The 18,413-nt window shown below is 45.0% G+C and overlaps 1 protein-coding gene across 1 annotated transcript in view; it reads right to left on the reverse strand.

The window, feature by feature from the left end:
- The window catches only part of FARP1 (FERM, ARH/RhoGEF and pleckstrin domain protein 1), a 373,615-nt gene that overhangs the window by 4,591 nt on the left and 350,611 nt on the right, over positions 1-18,413 (reverse strand). Inside the window, exons 18-24 of the mRNA XM_053665353.1 lie at positions 16,312-16,549; positions 13,945-14,075; positions 6,565-6,633; positions 6,228-6,317; positions 5,470-5,552; positions 5,281-5,393; positions 4,581-4,747 (exon numbers count right to left, since the gene is read on the reverse strand). Coding sequence (XP_053521328.1) covers positions 4,581-4,747; positions 5,281-5,393; positions 5,470-5,552; positions 6,228-6,317; positions 6,565-6,633; positions 13,945-14,075; positions 16,312-16,549 — 891 coding nt within the window. The remainder of the gene's footprint in view (positions 1-4,580; positions 4,748-5,280; positions 5,394-5,469; positions 5,553-6,227; positions 6,318-6,564; positions 6,634-13,944; positions 14,076-16,311; positions 16,550-18,413) is intronic.

The following is an 18,413-nucleotide window of genomic DNA, read 5'->3' on the forward strand; positions in this document are numbered from 1 at the left end:
GAGGCTGTTCTTTGACAGACCCACAGGTGGGGTCTGTGGTTCTGAGAACAGGCTTCCTGTAACTGATTTTTAAAAATGGCCTTACTCTCTGGTGGATGGAAAAACTTGGAGAGGTGGACTCCATGAGCTTCATTTAATTTTTCTTGTCACCCATTATGGGTTGAATTATGGTCCCGACCTCCCCAAAAGATATGCTAACATCCATTACCTCAGAATGTGGATCATCTCACAAAGACGCTACTTAAAAGATAACCATAATGGAACAGAGTAGGCATTTAATCCACTGTGACTGATGTCCTTTGAGAGAGGAGAGGCAGACTCTCAGGGAAGAGCTCCATGTGATGATGGAAATGGACTGGAGTGATGTATGTAAAGAACACCAAGGAAACCAAGCAAACTATAGAAATGTGAAGAAGCAAGGAAGGATCCCCCCTATAGGTTTCAAAGGGGGCTTGGCCTTCTTGACACCATGATTTCCAGACCCATCACCTCCAGAATGGTGAGACAAATCTGTTTGTGCTGCCCATTTGGTGGTGGTTTGCTGTGGCTGTCACAGGTCCAAGGATCTAAGACCCCTCAACAGTAATCTGCCATGAGCATTGCACCAGCAGCTCCTGGCTGCCATCTAGTGGCCCAGGTAGAACACTGGACTTTGGGAGAGAAGTGGCCTCTCTCCACGACATACAGGTAAACACTGGTAAAAGCAAGCATTTCAGAGACATCTGGTAGCTCCTGTGGTCTCCCAGTGCCTGCAGGACTTGCAGGCACAGGGCTTTAGTGTGAACTCCCAGGCATCCAAGACGCAACATCAAGTGTAGAGGATGCATGTCCTTGTCGACCCCAAGACGCCTCAATGTCTGGCTGTGAAGCAGACACTGGGAAGGCCATCCATGTCCCTGACAAGCTAGCTGGCAGCTCATTGCCAGGGAGACTTGAAGAGGAAACAGATGGCAGTGGTGGGCACAAAACTCCACAAATGTCTGTACTGCTGCTCATACAAATGGTTGAAATGGCCAAGTTTGCCACAAGTAAAAAAAAAAAATGTTTCATTTATTTTGTCTAATTTATTCTGTCCCTTTGGTGTGTCTCCAGTAACTTGTATTTAATCTAATAAGCATGCTTAAGTGCCCATTTAAGACAGGAGTTGAGACAAAATTTTACATGTGTCTGCCCTCAAGTTGCTTGTAGTTTGAAGGGGAGTCTGACAACACATGGGAAGGAGAGCCGGTCCTTGCTGTCGGGAGCTCAGCTGGATGGAGTGGGGACCACAGATGGAGGATGTCCTATCCCTGCACCAAGAGACCACCACATCTGGCTGCCATTCACCAACTGGCAGAAAGGCACAGGAAAGTGGGGAGCTCTGAGTGCCAAGTAGGTGATGGCACAGCCAGAAAGGTGGGGGTGGAGCTTTTGCATCATGAGAAATGGTTATGTGCAAGTCACACTGTGCAGGCAAGGAGAACAGCACATTTTATTTTCCTTTATATTTATATTGAACCAAGTAAATTTCTCCAGATAGGGTCCAAAAGTCTTAGGTGCAGTTATCTGTGGGACAAGAGCCACCAGTCCCACTGTGGTATACACACCAGATCGAGGTAGATTCATGAGAATGCCAACTATTTAAATCCTTTCTGGAACATGGAAGGGTGTAAACTGAATAAATTCCCCTGGTCTTGCCATACTAATGGCCTAGATGCTTCTTAATAATCATACCCACTGGCCTTTTCTCCCCATCGCCCTAGCCATAGTCTCCAAAGTTGCCAGTGACACTGAAACTTTCTCCAATACATTTCAGCCTCTTATTTAGCTAACCCGGCTCCCTATGCTCTGCCCTCCTCTTTCTGTCACTCTCAAGAGGGTGAACCCTTAAGAGAGAGGTCAACATCCTCGCCCCAGACCAGCCAACGCCCCATTCCCTGCTACCTTTCACAGCAGCCTCCTACCCCAGACTCTGACTGAAGAAAGGCCTCTCTGCTCTGCTCTCTGTTCTTGGCTCCCAAACTGCTGTTGTCTCTGCTCCAGAACAGACAACAGTCCAAAGTCCTGGCACCTGTGGAGGTGACCTTATTTGGAAATCAGTCCTTTGCAGGTGCAGTCAAGGTAAGAGGAGGTCATAACTGGAGTAGGTAGGGTACGTCCTAATCCCAATGACTCTTGTCCTCATAAGAAAACATTTGAACATGGGAATACTCACAAGTGAGACAGATGTGATTAGAGTGATGCATCTACAAGCCTTGGAACACCAAGGATTGCAGGCCATCACCAGACGCCAAGAGATAAGCATGGAACAGACACTCCCACTTAGGGCCTCCAGCAGTAGCCAATCCTGCCAATGCCTTGATCTTTGAATGCTAGCCTCCAGCAGTGTAGAAGATAAAATTTCTGTGGCAACTACAGTAAACTAACTGTCCCCTCCCAGTTGTCCTCACCTTATCAGACTGTAAATAGCACACATATCTCCTAGATCTACACACCTCCTAACTCCAGTCTTAAAAAGGAACTTTGCTCATTTTGCCTCAGATTCCTCCAAATGCCAGGCTTCACACTGGCCATCCAGGCATCAGACTGTCCCATGTCTAATGTGAACCCCTAGTGCCCGATGGCTTGACCCCAAACTGAGCTCACCTCTCTGTATCCCCAAACATCCCTATTACTCATTTCTACTGGTATGGTCCCACAGGAGGCAGAACTGGAAGAGAGAAACAAGTGAAGGCTGGTGAGAAAGCATAGCAAGAGTAAAGGAGCTGCTGCTTTCCTTAGGCAGCGGGACTCAAGGTCTTGGAGGAGTGGAGCTCGTCTGCCAGGGGTGGGAGGGTGGAGGATCTGGCAAGGGAGAGACATTTGCAGAGTGACAGATGAGTCAGTTCCATGAGTATTTAACCTGCATTTTGTCATCTTAAAACCACACACCTAGAAGCTTCCTTGGAATTTTTCCTCCAAGTGCCTCATATTAAGTATTTTAGGCTTTTGGGGCCATAAGGAAAAATCAGATATTTGTATTTGTAGTACCCATTAAAAATGTAAAACCCTGTTTTTGGTTCATGGGCTGTAAAGAACCAGGGATGGGTAGGATTTTGTTTGTGGGCCAGTCTGCTGGCCTGGCTTCTAGATTCATCTGGCTGGCCTTGAGGAGGCTTTTCTGGGCTGCTGATGACCTACCTGACTTGGGTGTCAAGTTGCATCCTTGAATGATCTACATGCCTCTAGGAATTAAAAAAGAGGTTTCAGATCTACCAAATCCCCATGCCCTGACAATCCTAACTACACCTCACAAAAGTCACTGTAAAGTAAGGCAGGGACAAGTTCCTTCTCATGGTGTTGCACTTCCACCAGCTTCACTGGACTAGACTGGACAGGCTAGATCAGATCAGGTGTTTTTCCCACCAGACTGTCACTGGTTTTTCCCTCTGTGCTGGAAAACTCACTATTCCCTGGGAGAAAATTCTGGCTGGCAAGCTTTGCAAACAGACCCAGTGTGGAGGGAGGAAGAATGTTGAATATGATGAGCCTGTAAGGGAAAAGGCTATCCCTGTGGGAGATGGAGGAGACAGAATGGTCACTGCAGCCTGCACGAGGCCAGGCACAGCCCTGGGAGCCTCACACCCTGGTCCTGTGCCTCAGACAGCTTTAGAAGCACATATGGGATTTTGAACACTATCAAGCAAATGCAAAATAAGCTCCATGGAATTGTGCAGGTCACTTCCAGAAAACAATCTGACATACATTCCCAATACTATTGGTTCAAAAACCAAACAAACCGCTGTTCTTGGCATAGTCTCTTAAGTGACATTTTTGGGGCCAGGTGGCTTTCTCTTTCTGAAAAAATGGAAAAGTTCTGAATTCCTAATCACACGCATCTACTATGGCACCCCTGGCAGTGGGGTCAAACAGGATCATTTGCCAAAATGTGAACATTTACACAAAACACGATCAGCTCAGGTTCTGTTGTCAATGGGATAGATATGAAGAGAACTTGGTGGTTTTAGAGCTTTCTGGGTTTGATGTTTTAAGGTTAGGGATTACGGCCTGGGACTAGAGGATGCTTAGGGAATGGCGTTTGGAAAGTTATGGAAGATTTATAGTCACAATCTGGGGAGAGTCCCATCACCAAAGCCAACTCTCAGAACAACTCCCAGCACCCCCAGAGGCTATACTCCAAGGTTCTTCATGAACTGCATGTGCCGTGGCTCTGGTTGGCACCAGCTTTCTGACCCTACTGCCTCCTTGCGCCTGAGTTCAGGTGTGTGCGTGTCGGGTGGGGGCTGGCCGCTGTAGGATATGGCAGCCTTGGTGCTGGGAGCTGTCCATCCACACCTGCGCTGGGAACCTGTTTCTAGGTCTTGGCACAGACACATGGCTAAATGCATGGAGAAGTCTCTGCCCCACAGTTAACTCCACAAGAGGAAGGGTAACAGGATGGCCTGGAGAACAAAATCTGGGGATGAATGAAGGCCAGGAGACTTGTTTGCATTCCCAAGAAAAGGTTAATGCTAGCTGGCCCAACCCGAGAGGTCAAGCTCAAATGTTCAAAAGGATGAGTTGTTGCCCTGCCCCCTACCCTCTGGGGTCACAGCTGGTACCTCCACGGCCACGCTGAAGTCCACCATGGAGACACTGGTATTGCGGTGCCAACACACGTGCACCATAGTGTTGCCACGGTGGGGGGCCTGGCGCTCCAACGAGGTGCGTGAGGCGCTGAGGTCATCCTCTGACTCTTGGTCGGCCATTGTGGCCTCATCAGGGGATTCTGCAGGATGTGATAAAAGGTTTCTGATCTTTGCTCTCCAGAAGGGACCCTTTTCTGACCCTTCTCAGGATCTGAATGGGCCCAGATGGTTGAAGGCACTCAAGTGATATGGCCCTGAGGACCCCCATGCAGCCACCTGCTTGTTAGGGTCCCACCATGTGGAACATCCCACCAGCCCGTCTGCCAGGGAGCCGGGCCCTTGGCCCACAGTGCTCACCCAGCATATGGATGGCCTTATTTTCTAGGTCATGACATTCTGTGTAAGAAGTAGTAATGCTGGCTCCAGAAAAGAGTACTTCTCTGTTCTCTCACCATTTTAAGGTTTTAAAAATGTTTTTAGGAAATGGAATTTCCTTGATTTTTAGCTTTACATACAAATACAGTCCATGGATCTGAGGCCTACTAGGTAAGGTGACTTTAAATGCAATAGGATGCTTGCCTTCTGTAAGCCAGAGATGTCCCGCCCCTCCATGGCTAATTCCTTGACATGATGGGCCTGTGTCCCACCCCAGGAAAGCCTCCCCCACACTTACTGTTGTCAGGGGGGCTGCTGGTGAGGAACTCGGCAGTGGGGCCACTGCTCTTTTCTGCCAAATCAATGGCCATCTGTATATCCTCAACCCACTTTTCCATCTCGGACCGGGAACTGAAGAAGAGGTGGATGTCAGGTTTTCAGACCACAGCCAGTAAAAGAGTAAACAGGTAAGAGGTCCCCGAGTTACCTGGCAGCCACGATGATGGACTGCTGTTGGCCCCGCAGGGTAAGGCAGTGGGGCACGCCCCACTCATCTTCACTTTCCTCTATCTGTGGGATAAGTTTTCATAACTTACTGCCAAGAAGCAAGCAAGACAATCAATGCATTTTTAGGTGTTCACTAAAATGGCTACAGCTGGGAGAACCAAGTCTGAAAATTTCATAATTGGAAAGGTAAATGAAAGGTCAAAGGCACTGAATCTTTTTGGCAGAGGACATAAACTTCTTTTTACTCAGTCACTGAGGAGAATGTGGGTATAAGACAGATAATGCTTTGCTGACTGGCCTGTTAGCAGCTGCCAACCAAGAGTAACAGAATATGGAGAACTGTCCACTGGAACATCTTAGGGAAGGTCAAAGTGGCTCTCTGGTTTATGAGTGGGCTCCATGACTCCACATAGATGGTGAGAATTGTCTTTCAGGGCCCCTGAGGCTGGGCACAGGACAAACTCACCCCACATGGCCACACCATCTTGCCTCTTCACTTGGTTCTAGAAGCAACATGTATCCCACATGCAGAAGAGAAGCCAGGTCCCAGAGCCCCTCTCAGGGAGTCTTAAGGCCCATGTTTCTCATGGCACCTGTGATGCTCTCACTTCCTAGTCAAGTCTCCTTTTTTCCTTCCTCATGTCACTCTCACTAGCTCTTGCTCCTTTAACCTGGTCTGCAAACCACAGGCAGCCCAGAGGGAGAGGCCCTGGCCTCATACCCACACTGCATACTCACGGTCATGCCATAGAGTGGGAGCTGCCCGTGAACTTTAAACTGATTTGAGATTGTTAGTCCCCTGCTTGTGTACAGCAAGACGTCATTGAACTAGAGGAGAAAGAACATGGGTGGCTGAGATGCATGAGCTCCATTTTAAACCAAAAAGTACAGAAAATGTTTCTAAAATCTTGCATGAAAATTTGCTCAACAACCTTAGGCTGAGCAGCTTTGGCTGATCCTCCTGCCTTCCAGGTGCGCCTCCCCCCCCCCCCCCCCCCCCCGCTTGGACAGCAGAGCCCTGGCCCTGTGACCCCATGGATCATGGGTCATAGAACAAAAAGCTCTTACCACTTACCAGGAAAAACATTCGCTGCTGAAGCCCCTTCCCAGAGAGCTTGCTGAGACTTCCCAGGCGAATAAACTCCTGCAGAGAAAACAATTGGGTGGGAGTGTACAAACCTGAGTCCACCCAGAGACTCTGACTTCCTAAACACTGCAGCCCCTTTCATACTAAAAAATCATAGCGATCATGGTGACTACTGAATGCTGTGCTATGCCTTCTCTAAGCTCCTCTCCTTCCCAGGAAGCTGTGAGGCAGGGACTACTATGGGCTCCACTAAGCACTCAGAGGTCCCATGGTGTGCCTGCTGGTTCACGCAGGCCTATAATTATGCAGTTAATCTTTAGGCCCTGCGGGCTTCCCAGTGTAAGGGAGGGGGAGAGGACCTGGCCAGATACAAAGTGGCAGCCAGGGACCAGAAGTCATAGCCCTAGGAGAGTACTATGAATTGAGGAATCTTCTCTATGACTTAAAACTTTGCTTCTCAAAAATTAGTAACTGTTCTGGGGTAACAGAGCAAGAAGCAAATATATCTAAGGAACTCTTCCTCCTAAACTGTAAACTCTTGAGGGTATGAACCATTTGGGGTCACTTAGGAAAAAACCCCCAACAAAGCTATCATTAAGAAGTCACTCTCCATTTCCCCTTCTCTTACCACCTGGCAACCACCAATCTTTTTTTTTTTTTAAACTCTGGATTTGCCTAATCTGGATACTTCATATAAGTTGAATCATATACATGGCCCTTTGTGTCTGACTTCACTCACTCAGCATAGTGTTTGTTTTCAAGTTTCATCCATGTAGTAGCATACATGAGTACTTCATTCCTTTCTGTGGCTATTTCATTGTATGGACAGACCTCATTTTGTTTATCCATTCAACTGTTGATGGTACATTTTGGTTGTTTCCCCTTTTGTTTAACCGTGAATAGTGTTACCATGGACAATCGTGTTGAAGTTTTTGTTTGAATACCTTTTCTCAATTCTTTTGGGTATATACCCAGGAGTAGAATTGCTGGGTCCTATGGTTAACTTATTGAGGAAACTCTCTCCACAGCTCTGCTTTTAGAACACAGTTGCAAGTTCTTTGACATCCATTACAAGGTGGGGTCTCTGTCCTTTTCCCTTGGATGTGGGTGGGCTGGTGACTGATTTGACCAATAGAGTATGGAAGTGATACCATGTAACCTCCAAGACTAGGTCATAAAAGTATATATAGCCTCTGCTATGTCCTTGGAAATGATTGCTCTTGGAACTCTGAGGTGCAGGTAGTAAGACCACTCTGAATCCAAACTAGGGAGACCCCTCATGGCCTGTCTTTGCAGTCCCAGCTAAGCCCAGCCTCCAGTTGTCCCTGCTAGGCATCAGCCTTGGCCCCTCCATGCCATTCCATCTGGGATCTCTGTCAATACTACATGGAGCAAAAGAATAACCTGGCTGAGCCCTGCCCAATTCCTGATTTGCAAAACCATGACATATACTAAAAGGTTGTATTCAGCCACTAATTATTGGAGTAGTTTCTCATAGAATAATAAATTCCTGGAGCACCTGCCCTGAGGTTTTTGTGTGCTCATAGCAGCTTCTGAGCCAAGAATAGGGATTCAACCAACTTGTTTTGATTCTATAGACTTCGGCATGGCCTAATGACTCTTTGTTTGCTGCTTTATGAAATGTGGATCAAAGACTATGTCTGCTAGTAATTTCATTGACCTATTTTGGAGATCAACAAAGTAATAATATAATAAATACTTGTAGGACTGTAGGATGGATGTTACCAGGCATAAACAATACAACATGAGGAAATGGTGGCTAGGGGGCTGCTTTCATCACTGAAGGGTATCAGAGAATAAGAATGGGGACCCTAACATGCTGCTGTCACTCTGTTTCCACCTTACACATTTGTTGCCATTAAAACACATGTATTTCCTATCGAATTGTAGGTATCTCAGTTGTAACCTGAGTGGGACGGGAAAGACAGGGTGCCTAATGTACTTACTACAGAAATAAAAGGGAGTGTGGTCTGGCAATTGTGTTCCAGGTCTTCAGGGGCAAGGAGAAGAAGGGCTATGGACTCATATGTCAGTATCTGAGGGCTGGAGATGAAAAATGTCTCTTGCCTAGAACTTTTTTCCCCCTTTCTAAACTGTGGAACAGGGAAAAAAAGAAAAAGAAAAAAACCCTTAAAAACTTTAAGCTCAAGCTGCTTCCTTCTGGAGAAAAATCCATCCAAAGATGTCTACACCTCTGAGTCTTAACCGAATGAACCCCCTTCCCCTTGTCCCACCTCCCCTTCCCTGCTTCATTTTGTTTAATGAAGAAGAATGTGCTCCTATAACCTAGAAAGCACGCAATTCCTAGGATAGAGAAACAGCCCCAGGGGACCTGGTTCAGGCCAAAGTGTCCTACTTATCAGGACATAAAACCATCTCAGACTAAGCCCAGCAGAAGGGTGAATGGGATTTTTCCTGAAAGCCTTGTTAGGGATTAGACTGCAGGTAGTTTAGGGGGCATTTCTAAAATTACCTGCTCACCTTCAAACCTGTTTTTCAAATTCCACCTGTAGACAAATCTATCAGAACCTTCCTTCTACTCATTATGTTATTTGACAATGGAAAATTAATTAATGATAATCAGTTGGCCTTGGTGTGTGGAATGCCCCATCTTAGAACTCATCCCTTGAGGGCCTGAGCCCTCCCCTTTCCCTGTTACTCAGGGCTGACTTGAAACAGTGAATAGCTGTGAAGCCCGTTGAAGAGCAAAAGAATATGCAAATAAGGTGGGTCTGCAGTTAGTAAACAGCACCCCAATTCCGACTTCACCTTTATAAATAACAATGACCTTTTATTTAACATGTGGTGTATGACTCAAATATGCAGTGTGTTTATGTCAGCTTCATACATGAGCCTGTAAATTCAATATTATCTCCATTTTTCCAATGAGGAAACTGAAAAGCAAGTGATTAGAAACTTGCCCCAGATCACCTTGTCAGTTCTGGTTTATAGAGCCTATATTTGGTTAAATGCTTATGATGTCTTCTACAATGCTGGGCCATGTAACCAATAACATTATAATAAGAATTGTGGGAGGAGCCAGAAATGAGGCTGCAGAGGAAGATGGGCACTGGGATTTAAACACAGAGACTGAGAGGGAAAGAAAAACACCAGGAAACAGTTCAAGGAAAAAACAAAAACACGGGAGAGTTTTAAGAAAGAAGGTATGATCAATGCATCCAAGGGACCCCAAAAGCTAAAATATAGATTTTGGGCTTTCAAGATGGCGATGGAGTAGGACGGAGCAGATATCAGTTCCTAGTACAAAAGGGAGAGAAACCTGTCTGATCGGAGGAGGAGAAGCCAGCAAGCCAGCAGTTGCCAAGCATATATGAAAATAAGGGACCAGAAACCTTGATGGTCACGGAGGAACCAGATGGTAGGGAGACAGCAGCGGTACAGTAGTCTCGGGACGGAGCAAAGAGGAACAGCAGGGATCTCCGCTGCTGCATGGTTGGGGGGCCAGCGCCCAGCGGTGAGTGCCCAACAGTGCCTGGGCCAACGTTCAGTGCCCAGACGGCTCCCTCCCTGGGATTTTTTGGCCGGGGCTGGCCAAGTGGCCCAAGCAATGAGGAGCAGAAGAGAATTTCAGCCTGCCCACAGTTCGGGGGACTAAGTGCCCGATGTGTAGTGTATCTGGGTGAGTGCCGGACTGCTCCTGAGACAACGTCCAGTGCCCAGACTGGTCCCCCCGAGCTGCTCCCTCCCTGGGATTTTTCCGCCAGGACCTGCTAAGTGGCCCAAACAGAGAGGAGCAGAGGGGATTTCAGCCTGCACACAGTTCGGGGGTCCAGCGCCTGGTGCGCAGTGTGTCTCCGCGAGTGCCTGACGGCGCCTGGAACAGCGTTAAGTGCCCAGATGGGTTCCCTGAACTGCTCCCTCCCTAGGATTTTTTGGCGGAGGTTGGCCAGGAGACCCAGACAAACACAGGAGCAGAAGGGATTTCAGCCCGCGCACAGTTCGGGGGATCAGTACACACCACGCAGTGTGCCATGACGTGCGCACAGAGTTTCTAGGTCAGCGCCCAGTCCTCAGATTGGCTCCTGGCTTCCAGTTCATCCCCCTCAGACTATCTGGAAGCCCCGGGCGCTGAGGGGTCCTGGGGAAAGAGCTGAGACCCTCAACCCCCTCCCTTTCTGGCCAAGCAAGGTGGGGTGCCAGGAGAGACTTGTTTGATAAGAGTTTGTGGAGAGGGTGCTGAGGACAAAGGGCCCCAACCTAGGACTCTGTGGTTGCCAGCCCAAGAGATCTGATAGGTACAGCGTGAGGCTCTGAATCCAATAGACACAACAGCCTGGTCTGCTCCACACCCAGCTTGGCAGCCAACCTGAGATTGGGCAGAGGGCCTAGAGCTTTCCCACAGAATGGGGGCAGGTCTGTGTTCAATCCCGAGGGAACCAGGCAACTAAGCCGGCGCAGGCGCCCGCAAGCACTGCATGCCAGCCCATGGCGGTAACCCCTGGGAGGGGAGCCCTGTGAGGAAGTCCTAGTTCCCCATTGTAGGGAGCTGGGGAGAGGCGCCAAGTGTCTGGCTCCTGAGAGAGGGCTGGCAGAAGAATCACAACAATTGACCCTCAGCCAACTGCAGCCAGAAAAACCAGTTCGGCTAGTTTGAAACCAACAAGTGACGTTTCCTTTTGTTGTTGTTGTTTTTGGATTTTTTCTTCTTTATTTTATTTTATATTTTATTTTATTTTATTATTTTATTTCATTTTTATTCTTTTTTTTACTTTTTTCATTCCTTTTCTTTATCTTTTTTGCTTTTTTAAAGTAATCTGTTATTTCTTTTAAATTTTATTAGTTTCATCTTTCGATACTTTTGTCCTCTTTTCTCGGATTTTGTTTTATTCCTTTTTCTTTTCTTTCTAAACTTATCGCTCTTTCTTCCATTCCCCTACCCTTTTTATTTCTTCCTTTTATTTCTTTCTTTGTCTTTTCTTTCTTTTACCCATAAGAGTCACAATCAACTTGAAAATACGAAAAGACCAGAGCTGGACCCATAGAAGAGGCCTCCCAATAGTAGAGTCAGAGAGACAGATTGCACTTTGCTGTAGGAGAGAAGCCAAAAGTTGCTGCATATTCGAGTAGGTGGAAGCAGAGAACGACAGGATAACCAGAAGAGACTGCACCACTGAAATTCACAGACATTCCACCACAGAAGTTCACACCATAAACCCAGGGAGTCAAAACAGATTAATCTAAGAAGCTGAGGCTAACAAGAAGAGTCTCACAAACAATGGGAAGACAAACAATCCCCAAGTGAAAGGAAAGGAGGAACCCTCAGAAAGAATGTTAGATGAAATAGAGGCAAGTCAACTATCAGATACTGAATTCAAAGCACTGGTTATCAGGTAGTTCAAAGAGCTCACAATGAGCTACCAGAAACTACAGGGGAGCTATAACGATCTCACCGCTAACTGTATCAACATGAAAAAGGAAATGGAAACTATTAGCAAGGGCCAGGACGAAATTAAGAATACAATTTCTGAATTGAAAAACACAGTAGAAAGCATTAAAAATAGGGTAGATGAGATAAAAGATCGGATTAGTGAGTTGGAGGACAAAGTAGAAAGCATCTCACAGAAAGAACAGGAAAGGGAAAAGAGGCTCAGAAAGAATGAAGAGGGATTAAGAGAAATGCAAGACAATATGAAACGTAATAATATCCGAATAATAGGAATACCAGAAGGAGAAGAGGAACAAGGGACAGAAAACGTATTTGAAAGAGTAGTGAGAGAAAATTTCCCTAATGTGATGAGAGAAAAAGTCACACAAATCCAGGAATCACACAGAGAGTCCCAATTAAGAGGAACCCAAAGAGGCCCACTTCAACACACATCATCATTAAAATGGCAAAATTCCAAAACATTATAATAAGTGTGTATTTAGTCATTCAAATAAATGGAGGTGGGGCAAGGAGGAAGATAATTCATATTTATCGTGTTAGTTTTACACATTAAATCTCATTAAATCCTCATGACCTAGGAAGGATAGGATATCATCCCCATGTAACAGAAGGGAAGGAATGTGTCAGTTGGTGAAAGAGCCTAGCTCTGGTGCAGGTAGAATTTCAACCTAGGGCCACCTACTCCAAGCCAATGCTTTGTTCATAGCACCATGGAAACCTTTCTTCAAAATAAATGATTTACAAATGGTCTGTTTGCCATGTAGCATAATATGATAAATATTTATAATGTCCAAATGTAAGAGAAAATTACATTGATTTCACAGGCCTTTACTAAGAGTTCTGTGTGGGTGGGTAACATGGGTGTTGGATGCTAAAGCCTGGTGGGATTTTCTCAGTAGAAGAGCTGTCAGGGCTGAAGCAAATCTCAGCTTTAATTTCCATCCATACTTACACATTACTCTTCTGACAACCCTTTACAACTGGCATTTGGTCAGTTTTATAATAAGGCTTCCCAACAGAAATACCAAATACACAGAGATGTTCCCACATCCTCTGTAGGCTTCACAGGTTTAAAGTTTCCAGGGCAGCTACTGAGAGCCCCTGGCATAATGGCAACTTGTGTGAAGGTTGAAGCAGGTATAGAGCAGATCAGAGACTAAAATTCCCTTCTGGACCTGGGTGATGGATAGTTGAAAATTGGGTAACTATAGGAGAAAGATCGCACTGAGAGATTTGATGAGATGTATCACCTGACTGATAGTTTTGATTCTTAGGAAGAGAACTGAAAAAAAAAAAAAAAAAAGGCAGGTTGTGCTGTGTTTTTAAAATTCCTATTTGGCCTGGAAGAAGCATGTTTATGCAATAAAGTTCTGTTTCACTGCAAACAACCTATACATCTCATGAAGGGTGCTGGCTTGGTGAAGGTTAACAGCACAAGAGAAATTGCATTTATTTGAGAATAATGTTCTGGCTAAAACATTTTAATTCCTAATTAAAATTATATACAGAAAATTGTATCTTTTAAAAATAGTTTCACACATGGGATTTTACAGCATGCTTTCATGCATTAACTTTTCCTCTGCCTTTATATCTATTTTACCCAATTAAAAATTTTTATCTTCCATTTTCATTTACTTAAATGTGAACAAATTGTCTTAGAGCATGGTAGGGTAAAAAGTAAATTAGCAAATCAGCCAGTAAGGAGAAAAAGCAGAATACGAGGCCAAACACTTGCTTTATCTCCTTCTGACACAAAATTTTCAAATGACACTGTAATGTTCAAGGTTTTTCCTCCATTTATCCCCCAGGTGGAAGGAAGACCCTTCAGAAGGAGGATATTTTAACTTGGAGTATCCGTATTCCAAATGTTTAAATTTAAGTCACTTAAATATTGCTTTTCTATCTTTACTTCCAACGCATGAGAGAGCACAGCTGCTTACCCTTCCTGGAATCACAAGATTGTCAATGCCAATCAAATCCTTCTTGAGTTCATGCAGCTTCTGGAAATTCTCCATCTTAATCATTGTACCATGAAGCTGTGCCACCATTTCTGTAATCTCTGCCAAAGCAGCTAGTGAAGGAAACACACAGAGACTGCAGCATTAATACAGATAAGGGTTTTCCCCCAACATATTTAAGCTCAACTCTCTAGGGTAGTATCTTTCAGTAGCTGAACTATGTTAGATGCTGTCCTTCTAGGGAAAACCCTGTTACTTCTCATGAATAAAAACCAAGTGATTTGTTTTAATGGGTCTACTTTACTTTATGTATTTATTCACTTAGCTTGAGTTTCCCAAATGCATTGTGACAATGTAAGTTGGCATAGAAGGGAAAACTGCAGGGGAATAAGAGTTCCTAGAATTCTGTTTCCAGGGCAGAGATCTTTTTATCCCCTTTCCCTGGAAAGAAGAGAGTCCAGAGAAGCCAAAGAAACATCTGGGGCTAACAGGGATCTTTCTGGGAGACAGTCTAATTGATAATGCAACTTTTGAGTAATGAACATTCATTCCAGCACTTACCAGCATTACCTTCTGCAGAAATCATACTGTTTACCAAGATTGTTATAAAGGATAACTGCAAAACAAAACTTTATTTTGCAATATGGACACATCCTCTCTGTACTGGTAGGTACCCAATGTGTACAAGGAGCTAATGCTCAATTAGCATGAGTTTGGCTGGCATGCAAAGCCACCATAGCTGAGCATTTAGGTATTTTGGTCAAGAAAGCAAAAAAAAATACTTGTCAACTGAACTTCAATCACCAGAAAACGAAGCAGCTCCTTTATCCCAGCACTTCAATTTTGGAAGGGAAGCATACTGTTTTCTGGCTTTCTCCCTGTGGATGCAAATTAAATGCTTCCCGGCTTATCACAGAATGCTTGGTTTAAGCTACAGCAACAAACCCCAAGGCTTGCTCAGTCTTCAGACATTACCAGCCTATTTAGTCCAATGAACAATTACTGGACACCAAATGCTCAGTCAGGTCAGGGTGAGGAGCCTCTCAGGGGAGGGATGGTGCCCTGGTCTCCAGGAGATCATGCAGTAGGCATCTTGGGAAGAGCTCTTGGCACTCTTCATCACTGACATTCAGGTATACTCTGATTTCCGCAGCCTTTTCACAATGATGCTACCATATGGTTTAAGTTATATAATGCTTTTTCCACTTAATTTCAAGGATAGACTTTTCTCATTGGGTACTATTTAGTAAAATGCAAACTGGGCAGGTCAGCCAAAGACAGCACATGCAAAACTAAAGATATTCCTCACCCTCCTGGGTAACATATCTGCACAGCTCTGAGTCCTCAGAGCTGGAATGGCTTTGGGTTATCCTGTCCAGGCAACGCTGATACAATGGAACAAGACAGGTGGGCAGAGAGGGTCATCTAACCTCATGGTTAGGTAGGAACTGAAGCTTAAATGAGGAATAGCATTGTGCAGGAAAGGACAAGGTGGTGGTAGCAATGACTCCAAGCAGAAGGAAGAGAATATGCCAAGGCATGAGGCATGAATCATCATGGTTTGTTTTAAAGACTGATAGTAAAAGAGAAGGAAATTTTACCCTCTGTGACAATATGGATGGACCTGGAGAACATTATGCTAAGTGAAATAAGCCAGTCAGAGAAAGACAAATATCATATAATCTTATTCATATGTGGAATCTAATGAACAAACTGAACTAACAAGCAAATACAGACAGACCCATAGCAGCAATACAGCTAAGGGGTGGGGAAGGTAGGGAGTGGAGGGATTGAGCAAAAAGGAAAAGGACTCATGGTGATGGATAGCAGTGCAGTGATTAAAGGAGGGAGGGAGGTATAAGGATTAAATGACAATGGGAAAAAAACTTTCAGAAACAAAAAAAACAACAAAAAAACCAATTCATTCAGGTGAAGTGATCAGTAAGGTGACTGGCATATTACCAATGCCCAGCAGCAATGAACACTATTTGTTACAAGCTGTTTTCCGTGGGCAGTCCAAGGAGGTAGTGATGAGTTTCAACTGTGTAGATAGAGGAAAGGGTTTTGGAGGGACTGACTCTATGTGTAGCTTCTCTAGGCTGACTGCACTAAACCACTCAGGATCCAAGGAGAAAGTGTACGCAGTAGGGGAAATAAAAGAGAGGTCCTAATGATCATCACTTTTTTAATGGAAAGATCAAGAGATAAGAGAAAATATTTGATTAGGTACTAAAAAGCAGTGCCTACCCAGCATGATTATGAAAACCTGGGACTGTGATCACAGAGCTCTTCACCAGAGAAACCCCTTCCCTACAGGGCTGGGTCTGGCAGTGCCTGTCCTGCACTTACCTCGACAGTCTCTGAAGTCATTGTGGCTGGGCGGTTGATGCTTGCACAGCCGCTCCAGGACCTGCTTGTAGTGCATAAGTCGGTGCAGGGGGCGCAGGAGGAAGGTGTTGAGAGGCAGATAGCACACCTTCTGCAGCTCAAAGTCTCTACATAAGTTCTCTAGCCGCCGGGAGCTCCTGATGCAGGTCTCCAGGGCCTCCAAAGCCTCGCTGTGTTTCCACAGGTGGGCAGCCAGTTGCTGGTGGGGGTGAAAGACAAGGATTGGAGTAAGGGTCCTGATCAGCTTCACTGAATGTGCACATGGTCCACACATTAGCTTTTGGAAATGAAGATTACCTTCACTTTCCTTCATTTTATTAACTTTCACATTTTTCAAATTTCATGATTTATTTTATTATATTAACTTAAGTTCAGGATGAAATAAAAAGCTCTAGTAAAGCAATGAGGGACTTCTGGCCAAGATGGAGGCATAGGTAGACAGGCTGTTCCTCCTCGAACAACCAAAAGAAGGACAACAACAAGAACTGACAGAAAGTTGAACTGTATGGAAGTCCAATAACCAAGGAGTTAAAGAAGAGACATTCATCTAGATGGGTATAAAGGGCAGAGAGAGGCAGCAGGGCAGAGAGGACTCTTGGCAAGGCTGGTTGGAGGACTGGGACAGGAAAGGCTGTGGCTGGCGGACCCAGTGAGGTGGTGGATTGTAGAGTGGATGGTCCCACATTTGTGTGCAGATAAACTGGGAGGAACAAGTGGGGAGTAAGACAGACCATGCAAGCCAGGGTTCCAGCACATGTTAATAAAGCCTCAAACCACTGATTGGAAACACGTGGAGGTTGAGGCTGCAGCGAGAGAAACTCCCAGCCTCACAAAAGAGTTTTTTGGAGAGACCCACAGGGTCCTAGGATATACACAAGCCCACCTACCTGGAAACCAGCACCAGAAAGGCCCACTTTGCTTGTGGATAGTGGGGGAAGTGACAGAAATCTGGCAGACAACAGAGCAAGTGCCACTGACCCCTCCTGAACCCCTCCCCCCACATACAGGGTCACAACACAGCAACGTGTGTTACCCAATCTTGGTGAACACCCAAGGCTCTGCCCATCACTATGTAACAGGTGCGCTGAGAAAAAAAAATGGCCCAAATGAAAGAACAATCAAAGCTGCAGAAAAAAACACAACTAAGTGACAAAGAGATAGCCAACCTATCAGATGGATAGTTCAAAACACTGGTAATCAGGATGCTCACAGAATTGGTTGAATTTGGTCACAAATTAGATGAAAAAAATGAAGGCTATACTAAGGGAAATAAAAAAAAATGCACAGGGAGCCATTAGTGATGGGAAGGAAATTGGGACTCAAATTAACGGTGTGGACCAGAGGAAAGAAAGAAACATTCAACCAGAATAAAATGAAGAAACAAGAATTCAAAACAATGAGGAGAGGCTTAGGAACCTCCAGGACATCTTTAAACGTCCCAACATCTGAATTATAGGGATACCAGAAGGAGAAGAGGAAGAGCAACAAGTGGAAAAGTTATTTGAACAAATAATGGAGGAGAACTTCCCCAATCTGATAAAGGAAATAGACTTCCAGGAAGTCCAGGAAGCTCAGAGAGTTCCAAAGAATCTGGGCCCAAGAAGGAACACACCAAGGCACCTCATAATTACACTACCCATGATTAATTATAAGGAGAGAATCTTAGAAGCAGCAAGAGAAAAGGAGGGAGTTACCTGCAAAGGAGTTCCCGAAGACTGTCAGCTGATTTCTCAAAAGAGACCTTACAGGCAAGAAGGGTCTGAAAAGAAGTATTCAAAGAAGTCATGAAAGGCAAGGACCTACATCCAAGATGACTCTATCCAGCAAAGCTATCATTTGGAGTGGAAGGGCAGATAAAGTGCTTCTAAGATAAGGTCAAGTTCAAGGAGTTCATCATCACCAAGCCCTTACTATATGAAATGTTAAAGAGACTTATCCAAGAGAAAGAAGATAAAAAATGTGAACAGTAAAATGACAGCAAACTCAGTTATTAACAACTACACCTAAAACAAAAACAAACTAAGCAAACAACTAAAACAGGAACAGAACCACAGAAATGGAAA

This window comes from Artibeus jamaicensis, unplaced genomic scaffold, assembly GCF_021234435.1.
Source record: "Artibeus jamaicensis isolate MK-2021 breed Jamaican fruit bat unplaced genomic scaffold, CSHL_Jam_final contig_410, whole genome shotgun sequence".
NCBI classification, from domain to species: Eukaryota; Metazoa; Chordata; class Mammalia; order Chiroptera; family Phyllostomidae; genus Artibeus; species Artibeus jamaicensis.